We start from the raw sequence: 10,869 nt of genomic DNA on the forward strand, positions 1-10,869 counted from the left end.
CATCGTGAAAACCTGATTTTCGGATTCAGGGGGTCTCGAAACGTGCAGATCCGTTGAAATAGTGTGATGTCAAATTTCCGACAATTCTAATACTTTCTCAATCATAAATGATGAGAATGTAAAAATGATCTACTCTCTTTGCCCCACTGGGAACCGAACCAAAGAACTGCCTGTTGCCGGTCGGGTGCTTTTTCGTTAAGCTATTAGAGAAATCGAAGGAAGAATCTATTTTGTTTGAATACCGGCTATCTTAAGCCAGATGAGTAATTTAAATAAATCTGAATTATCATGACAGATAGCTAGCATCAGTCAGTGTCGATATCATTCCACAATCCGTGAAAATAGAAATCAATGCTTTCCATCAAGTTAGATGGAAAATAAATTAAATTTTTTTTTTTAAATTCAATTTTCTCTGAAAAAGATCTACTCCCGTCACTTTACTGTGAATCTAAACACAGAACTTCTAACACTTGACTTGAGATAGCGTGTGTTTCTGAAAAAAGATTCTTCTTTCGAGCTCTCCAATAGCTTAACGGAAAAGCATCTCAACTGTAATCGGAAGTTCTGAGGTTCGATTCCCAGTGGAGCGAAGAGAGTAGAACATTTTTCAGAGAAAATTAAATTTGAAAGATGTTTTAATTTATTTTTCATTTAGCCTGTAATGATGTTCAGTATTTTCTGTTATGTGAGGAATAAACTTGATTGTTAGTGTGGACTTCTATTTTTAAGGATTGTGGAATGATATCTACACTGATTGATGGTAAGCATCTGTGAGGATAATACAGGTTCCTTTAAGTTCTTTCTATTTTTCATAAATCCGTTAAAAGATTTCTATGTCTTGGACTATGAATTCAGAGTGTTTTCCATTGTTCGCATTTTTTCAGTTTCTATATGTAAATGTTTACCTCTTCATTTTTTATTCTACTTTTTCTTTATTTCTTTTTTTCCTTTTCCATTTGTATGCATATTATGTGTGCTCTCTAATATATATGCTCTCCTTTCTCCCTTTTATAGCCTCTGTTTAAACTTCTAAATCCCACCTTCTCTCCTTATTTTTATTGCTCTTTTAGACTACTATTTCGTAAACTAATATCTTTTTAAAGCATCATTTATATTCTCCAATTAATTTAAAAATTGTTTGATTATCTCTGCAATGCAAAAATTATATTTTATACCTTTTTAATCATTTACTCTCCTTATTCACTTCATAAAAATGTTTATCTCTTCATCTATTTTTCTTCCTCTACTATAGTGCTTTTCTTTGTTTATCATTATTTTAATGCCGTTTTGTTTATTTAGAATTTTCCTCCTTTTATCTATTCTACCTCTTTAAATTAAAATTTTCCATTTACTCACTTCTTTTTTTATTAATTTGTCTATTAATTTGCGTATCGAATTTATTATTCAATGACAAATTCTAATTCAAATAGTAATTTTCCTTTAATATAATCCTGCTCTTCCACTTATCGTAGTTTTTTCCTAAACCTGTTTATTAAATTTCCATAGATTTTTTGTCTACATGTTTATTTTCCACTTCTTCTATTTTCTGCTGTCCTAAATCGTTTTAAAGAACACATTAAAACTTGTTTTATTTTATAAATACTCTTTTTCTCGTTTTCCTTTATCTATATTTTTCATATGATGTTTTCGCTACTTTCTCATAGACTCAAAAAATTATAAAATTTTTTCGATATCTGTCTGTTTGTCAGTCTGTTTGATTACCTGAATATTGTATCCACGATTTCTATTTAAGACCTTTAGTCAATCGAGCAAGCCTTTAATATACTTTTTGAGGGTGAAAAACTCACGGTCAAGTTTGTTAACAAGATTTATCCCACCAAAATTAGAAATTTAGAGCATTTTCAAAATTATGTAACTATTTTAGTGTTTCCTAAGTTTCAATAATAACTTCCCAAATTTTTCGGGACGACTAGAGGTAGCCTTTTATTAAATATAAACAAGATTCACAAATGATCTAATCTGAGAGAAGTAGATTACCTACATTGGAATATTAAAAAAAAATAGCAAAATGATTTTCAATATATTTTTCAAGCTGACTACACATTTTTTGGAAGTTGACTTAGAATCGAACTTTGAATGAATGGAATCAAAGCAATTCCACTTTGGAACTTTTTTCCTTATCTCATGTCGCCTGACTCAAAATTTTAATTTTCTATTTTTGCACAGAATTTTCGATAAAGAAAACCGAAATAGCAAGAGGATCAAAAAATCGTTGTCAAGAAATTTTTGTTTTACTTTTAAAAGCCAAAATGTCTCATTTCACTTTTTCGTCTATTAGGCGTCGTTTAGATCAAAATTTGAATTTTAGATTTTTTCATAGTATTTTCGATAAATAAAACGAAAATGTTAAGTCTTATCAAAGAATGGTTTAAAAAAATCATAGGTATTTTAAAAAGCTGCAATTCTTCTTATAAGTTGTTGTACGTATCTATCGTCCTTTGGGTTAAAATTTGAATTTTCTTATTAATCATTTTTCGATAGAACGCGTAGTTTTTATTTTAATCGTAAAACATAATATTAAAAATCCTGAAACTTTTTAAAAACGATACAAAATAAGGAAAAAAATGAGTAGATCAATGATGTTTACCCACAAAAGATAAAAAAATGTGTTAAAAATGATTGTTTTATAAGCCACTTAGTTTTTTCTTTAGTCGTGAAAAATTACATTACAAATACACAAATTATATTTCTGGAAAAAGACACAAGGCGCAGTAAAATGTTTATTAACAAAATCGTTTGCCTAAATTAGATCTAAACATTTTATTTTAAACTTTTATTTGTTAAAGTCGAATGAGTTTTAACGAAAGAGAATTCACAATAACTCAATTTTAGTTGTCGATGGTTTGACCTTTCATTTTAAAAGTACGATACAAAAATGTGGGGGGTTTTCTAAAATATAAAATGCCCCACATTAGTGTTTTGATGTCCATTATAATGTTGTGTTCTCTTAAAATTAGGGACCTCGATTTTGAGATTTTCCCAAATTCCATTATCGGCAAGATTAATTTACGTTTCCATAAAATCGAAACAAAAAAATGAGTCATATGACATCATTCACACTCGTAATACTGTTATCAAATGTGGAAAGTGATAGTCAGTTCCACCCATATTTCAAAACTCTCGAATGTTTCATCAGTTTGGTGTCGCTTTTTGAGACGAATCTACAATGCAGAATCCCATATTTATTTTTTCTGTACTGATATTCGGTGAGTTCCTAATTTTTAAATTCTCTTCCAATATTTCTTCATAGAAATTACAATATTAAATTGTAATATTAACTAATTACATGAAACAAAGGTAAGTTTTACATTTGTAAATATTTTAAAGGTTTCATCTTTGGGATTTCGGCTCGCGGAAATCGTGTGCTAGTCCCAACTTTTCAAGTATCACTGAATCAATTTCGAAAAATTTACAACCAAAAGGGATTGCTTCCAACATTTATTAACATCCAGGAAAAATATGCAACAATTTTTAAAGAAATTTCTGAAGATTTGCTCCTGAGAGTTCCCTATAAACAAAACGACACTGACTATTTAAATCAACAAGTTGAAAATTTATGTAACAAGAATGAGAATCTTAGAGATTTATTGTACAGTGCGGCTGATAGTATGCTTCGATGTTTCGACAATTCCGATCCAGTAGTAAAAAATAGTATGACAGAAGTGATGCTGGGTCATATCTGCACTGAGCAAAAACTTCGTAAGTAGAAAATGAAGTAAATTTTTTTTTAATTCTCTGCAGTAAAAATGAGATAAAATCCAAATTTTATAGACAAAGAGAAAAATATTAATTGTTTAATACGTGATTTTTTTCCAGGATACGAATACAATAGGCATTATTATCACGACGAGGATAGAGAATGCATTTGGAATGCTGCACAAAATATTTCAAAATGTTACGCAGAAGAGTGTACTCGGCGTTTGTGGCGTATTGCAGAAAATTGTGATTGTGATGGGGAAATATGTAACGAATGTAGTGAAATATGCTACGACCCTTTTCACAACAATATTCTGCTTTATGTTCCAATCAATTTTAGTCAAAAAGAGTGCAAGTAAGTTTTCGGTAGTTTTCTAAAGAGTTTAAGTGTTGGGGAAATTCTCCCGATCATGAGAATATGCTCGACCTTTATGTGCTTTAAGAAAGCAATGATTATTTATAAGAATTTGGAAATAGGGTTGAAAAATCGCATTGTCTATCTCCATTAATAATAATTACATTATTTAAATTTCGCGGGAAAATGCATCGCTTCAAATTGGAATTGGCGCTTTATTTAAATGGTCAAAGAAGGAAAAATAATAGAAAACATATTATTCGCATTAAACAGTAATAAAAATATATTTATTAAATATAAAAAAGAAAATCTTGTTTCTATTATTAGATCATGAATCTGAATAAATGATTATGAACCATAAAGATAATTTTTAACCAAATAGTTCGTTAAATTTTCAACCCAAAGGGTTAATTTTCTGCCAAAGAAAGACTCATTTTTAAAAAAGTACCTGAATTTTAATCTAAAAAAGATCAACTTTCAACCAAAATTAGAATAGTTAAAATGTTAGAAAAATAAATGTTCAACTAAAGAAAAAACTAATTTTCAACAGAATAGTTTTTTTTTCATTCAGAAAATGATTTCTTGCTCAAAAATAGAAGAATTAAATTTACAGTTAAAACAATCAATTAAAAAAATGAATTCTCAACAAAATAATTCTACACTCAAAAGATAAATATTCTTTAAAAAATATATAGGCTCAATAAAATATATAAATTTTCAACTAATAAAGATAAATTTACAAACCAAAACTATAATAGTTCAATTTACAGTAAGAAAAGTAAATTTAAAACAATATAAAAAACGAGCTTTCAGCAAAATTAACTAATTTTAAACTGAAAATAAAAATGTTCAAGAAAAAATTGTATATTTAAATCTTCAGTGTAAAAAACTAATTTTCAACTGGAAACAAACGAATTTTCAGCTAAAGAAATTAACTTTTTACCACAGTGATTAATTTTTAACAAAAAATATGAATTTCTGACCAAATAGAATTTTGAACCCAAACGATGAATTTTCTGTTAAAAAAAATGTGTCTAAACATTTTATTTTTAACTAAATAAATGAATTATTTTTACAAAAAATAGAATAGTTAAATTTTTTACAAACCAAAACTTTTTTAACGAAAAATCTTACAGTTCTGACAAAAAAGATCACTTTCTCACAAAAAAAGGAAGAAAACTTCCAGTTAGTAACATAAAGTGTCAACCAAAAAGAAACGAATTTTCAACCAAATACTTCAATTTTGAACCATATAAATTATTTTTTAACCAAAAAGATGAAGTCTGAACGAATGAGAGTTTTCTCCCACAAAAAAACGCTTGTGAACAAATAAATAAATTTTCACCTAAAACAGATACATTTTTAATTAAAAATAGATTAATTAAATTTTGTAGTAAAAAACATCATTTTCAATAAAATCAACGTAAATTTTAAACAAAATAATGTAATTTTCAATCAAGATGATTAAATATCTATAAAAAATTATCCATTTTCGACAAAAAATTGAACGGTTACGTTTTCAGTTTAAAAAATTCTAATTAAGAAAAAACTAATTTTCAATGCAAAAGTTCAATTTTCAACCAATAAGGTTAATTTTTTAGCAAAATAGACAAATTTATAATAAAATAGATAAATTTTTTAAAATATCTGAATTTTAAAGGAATTTTAAAGCAAAAAGAGGAATCAGTCATCAAGAAGCTTAAATATTCTCCCAGAAATTCGAATTTTTAATAATTTACACGAAGTGCAAACCAAATATTTAAATTTACAACTTTAGAAGATAAATTTGTAAACCAAACATTTACGAGGTAAATTTTCAGTTAAAAAATTAATTTTTAACTAGGAAACAGAATTTTCAACAAAATAAATAATTTGTCAAGAAAATAATAAAATTTTTAACAAAATAATTAAATTTTCAAGAAAATAATCAAATTTTTAACATAAAAAACAACAAAAAACAGTTTTTCAACTAAAATGATGAATCATCAACCAAATAAATTCATTGTTAAAAAAACTGTTTCCACTTTCGGCTAAGTATTTGAATTTTTAACCAAAAAGAATAATTTCATAACAAAAAACGTGATACTTGATAATGCAACCACACAGGATTTTAATTATTTACGAAAAATAGTTGACTCCAACCATAAATAATAAATTTTCAAAAAAATAGTTTCAATCCTTTACCAAGAGTTAAATTTCTAATCTAATAATTGCGATTTGTAACCATACTATTAAAATTAATTTCAACTTTAGTTCTTCGAAAATTGCCTAACTTTATCAGGTTTTCTCTGGCATTCCCTGATTTTCTGGATTCTCTGGATTGTGGATACCTGACACACACACACACACACACACACACACACACACACACACACACACACACACACACACACACACACACACACACACACACACACACACACACACACACACACACACACACACACACACACACACACACACACACACACACACACACACACACACACACACACTTCAAATATTTCGCAAAGATTTTTAGAGAGTTCACAAAAACTTTAATCATTTCTTAAAGATTTGATTAATTTTACAATCATTATCGAATATTTTAAAAATATTTCATATATTTCGCAAATGCTTTTTAAGAATTCCTCAAGATTTCACAAAATATTTCACAAAGATTTAGACAATTTTACAAATATTACCAAATTTTTCGAATATTAGGAAAAAATTTCTAAAGATTTCATAAAAAATTTACAAAGCTTTTAAATAATTTGCAAAGATTTTTGATGTATTTAGGAGATTTCACAAATACTTCTATTATTCTACAAAGACTGCTGTTATTTCACAATGCTTTGAGATATATTTCAAAGATTGAACAAAAAGTTCAAATGTTATTAAAAGTTTTAAGATAAATTTTAAATATTCCACAAAGATTTCAATGATTTTCCAAAGATTTCCATAATTTCACAAAATATTACGAACTATGTCAAAAATATTTCAAATATGAACTAAATTGATCTCAGAAAGATTTCAATTACTTCACAAAGATTTCATTTAGATTACAAAGACATAAAGATTTTAATGACTTCCCGAAGATTTTACAAAGATTTCCTAAAGATTGACTTAAATAATTTTACAAATATTAACAAAAGTTTCAAATATTTCGCGAAGATTTCATGAGGAGTTGACAAAGGTTGCATTATTATTCTAAAGATTTTATAAAGATTTTACAAGGAATTCAAATATTTCGCAGAGGTTTCGGATATATTAAAAAGATTTCAGAAAGACTTTTATTATTTCACAAAAATTCCAAATGGATTTAAAAGACTGAATAAAGTAAGATGAATTTAATCATTTGATTTCAGACGGCATTTCAGCATTACCTTAACCTTAAAGACAATAACATTAAAACATTTTCTAAAATCAACCCTTGTACATTTAAAAAAATAAATCCAAAGTTTCTTCACATAGAATAAGCGCAGAAGAAATTTAAAACACTTACACCAGAAATCTTCATAAAACTTTAAATTATAACCCCAATCCACCAGTAATATTCCCTGATTCTTGATAGTTGCAGTTATTTAATAATTTTCATAATATTTTAAAATTATTATTGAATATTCGGGAATCTAATGCGGAATATCCTCTTGAAATGTTTCTGCTTTCTATCCCTTACTTTTTGCATAATTGCAATTATTTACAAACTTTACTCTACTGATTACAGTTCTAACAGTTATTAGCAATTTGAGCGTTATTAATTTGAATCCTATGGAAAAATTTCTTTAGGTGTTTTGCAGATGCAAAAATGTTTCTTCGTTATAAATATGTTAAGTAAATATCAACTCTAATTTGGCAGGCATTTCTTTTTTCAAGGCCTAAAAGCAAACCAAAATTACATATCATTTGTACAAAAAGTTAATTATTTGTTTTAACATTAAATTTTTCTTTAAACCCTAATTTTTCGTGTTAGTACATCTTACACTATGATAACAAAAATGTCATGAAAAATAAAGTTTTATTATGATTTATTCGTACGACTATTATCTGATTAGATCCTGAGACAAGCGATGACTACTCGGAGTGAGATGAATGCTTTATAATGATCCCTTAATTACTTAACATCAGTCGGTAAAATACATATGCTTTTGATACGTGAAAGAAATTCCTATTTTATCGAAATTCGATAAAAAGAGAATATAATGTGTCACATTTTGTCAAAAGGGAATCCACCTTATTCCAACATATGTAGAAGGCGTTCTACTTTATCAGCAGTCGAAAATTTATCATTTATTTTATAATGATTTTGGGAAAAAACTCAATATCAAAGGTTTTTATTACTATTGAATAACCTATATCGCCCAGAAATTTATTCGGATAAAAAAAAATGAGTCCAATTTTTCTTTTGAAAAAAATTATACAGTTTTTCTCACAACAAAAAAATACGTTTTTGTAAATCCAAAGAAATCCACATGCGTGAAAAAAATAGGTTTTGCCAATTTTTTCGCCATTTATGATTAATGAGAGAAAGGTAAATAATTAATTAATTAAAAAAAAATAATCGTGTACAAAATGTAGTATGATTGTTAATAATATTGAATTTTCATTATCCCAGACATTTTCGGTATTTTCTGAAATATTCAACTATTCGTCTACTTTTCACTTGAAACAAGTTGACTATTCATTAAATTTACAAAAAATATTTATTTGAACACATTATAATTATTTATAACTATCTTTTTTTTAATTAATGCTAGACATTTGCCGTTTCTTATGAAATTTCTAACTTTATACTCACTTCTTACTTAGTAAAGTAATAAATATATGACTATCTTCTCTCAGATAATTGTTAAAAAATTGCAGTTTTTTCTAAACTCTTAAACTTTGTGTCCTCATTTCACTCAGTGAGGTAAAAATTGATGCCAATTAACAAACGTGATTATTTTAACAATTGATTATTGTTTATAACTGTATTTTCTCAGAGTAATTCTAGAAGGTTGCTTTTTTCTGAAATTTTTAGTTTTTCTTTGATTCTTTATTTATGAACAAATAATAATTGAACCTCAACAAGAATCATTTTTTAAATAGTATGGTATTGTTTAAAGTGAATGATTGTTACTCTGTACTCAATCTAGATGGGAGGACTAGGTTTATAAATGATTTGTAAAAGTTTTATTTTGAATTACAACAAGAAGTTTTTTGCAAAGCGTAAAATAAAATTTTGGCATTGTACATATTTTGATATCAGCTCTCTGTAAATTGAAAGACAAAAGTTGTGATGAGAATGTGCCCACGCAGCGGACAGATTTTTTTTACTGTAATGATGTTTTTCATGATGAAGCCAAACCTACGAAACCTATCAAAAAGTGATTAATAACAAATTTGTAGATCTTTTTAAACTGCACAATTTTTGTCTGCTCATCTTTTACCGTATTTTGAATTTTTGATTTTCCAAGAAAACTCAAAAAGTTGTTATGATAATCTTATAGGGCATTCAAAAAGAAAAATTCTTCTTTTTTTGACTTTTTTCGTATCTTGCGTTATTTGGCTTAAAATGTTCATTTTCATGTGTTTTTTGGAATTTTGTAAATGCTATAACTCTAATAATTTTTTGTGTGATGAAAAAAGTCATTAGGATAAATTGTTGAACTTTTTGAATACTATGAATAACCGCACACATAATTTTTGAATTTTTAAAAAAGTGGTTTGGAAAATATTAAAATTGTGCCCACTTTTTGAATTTTTCTAAAAAATGGCTGGCTAATGAACTTAACCTTTAGCTTATGACACTAAACGAGTGTGACAAAGGCCAATCTAATAGATTAATTTTTTCAAAAGTTATTGTGGAAACAGACAGACATACAGACAGACAGAGATGCAGGCACATTCGTAAAAACCTGTTTTTTGTATTTAGGGGCTCTTAAAACGTGGACATTTAACAAAAACGGGGAGAGGGCCAAATTTTTCTTAAATGTAGTACCTTCTCTGATGAGTATGTAAAAAACCATATCTATTTAGCATTTCAGTAGGAGAAGATATTTATAAAAACTACAAATTAGTTTAAGCAATTATTTCTGATAAATTTAATTAAATATTAACTCACTCCAAGTGAAAAGTGGACAAGTAAAATATTTAAAAAAAAATCGCAATTTCTAGCATTATTCAATCAATATTATTACCAATTTTAGAAATAATTTCCTTAAACAATTATATTCGTTGACAATAATTAACAATTACCTCAATATAATTGAAAATTAAACGACAGTGAAATTTTTTTCTAACGGGACATTCTATCTCGATAAGAGAAAATTGCTAAGAATAATAATAAATTGTTCAAACAATTTACGTAACCATCTATTAGAAGTCTAAAGTAGTATTTTATGCATTAAAAATAATTTGCATTTTTAAAAAACGCAAAAAAATCATACCCAGCGCCAAAACCTCGCGAAACCCATTTTTTCACTTATGCAGTTTTTTGGGACGCTATAAAATATACTTATGGGGGTAATATTCAAAGTCGACAAGATCATTTCCGACAGTAGTACGTCATGAATCTGCTTTATCCAATGTTTATAAATGGCAGGAATTTAAATTTATTTACTTTTTATTTTTCAGTGACTTATACAGGAGAATAAGATGTCAACTTGACCCAATAAGGCACTGCAGAAATTCACATCTTAAGAAGTCCTATGAATCGATCTACAGTTTGGAAAGAGTCCATCATTGTCTCTCCAAGGTTCCAGACTGGCGTTAAAGAGTTCACTAATTCTATCAAAATATATTCGTTTTTTATTTTGAATATACAACTGTTTTAAATA

At 27.2% G+C, this 10,869-nt stretch overlaps 1 protein-coding gene across 1 annotated transcript; it reads left to right on the plus strand.

The window, feature by feature from the left end:
• Positions 1-3,123: 3,123 nt before the first annotated feature.
• On the plus strand, positions 3,124-10,849 carry LOC117171574. Its single transcript, XM_033359015.1, has 4 exons — positions 3,124-3,227; positions 3,349-3,720; positions 3,838-4,072; positions 10,667-10,849. The coding sequence occupies exons 1-4, from the start codon at positions 3,188-3,190 to the stop codon at positions 10,803-10,805; spliced, it is 786 nt and encodes a 261-aa protein (XP_033214906.1). The 5' UTR covers positions 3,124-3,187; the 3' UTR covers positions 10,806-10,849.
• Positions 10,850-10,869: the final 20 nt, after the last annotated feature.

Source organism: Belonocnema kinseyi, chromosome 1 (genome assembly GCF_010883055.1).
Source record: "Belonocnema kinseyi isolate 2016_QV_RU_SX_M_011 chromosome 1, B_treatae_v1, whole genome shotgun sequence".
In the NCBI taxonomy this organism is placed as follows: Eukaryota; Metazoa; Arthropoda; class Insecta; order Hymenoptera; family Cynipidae; genus Belonocnema; species Belonocnema kinseyi.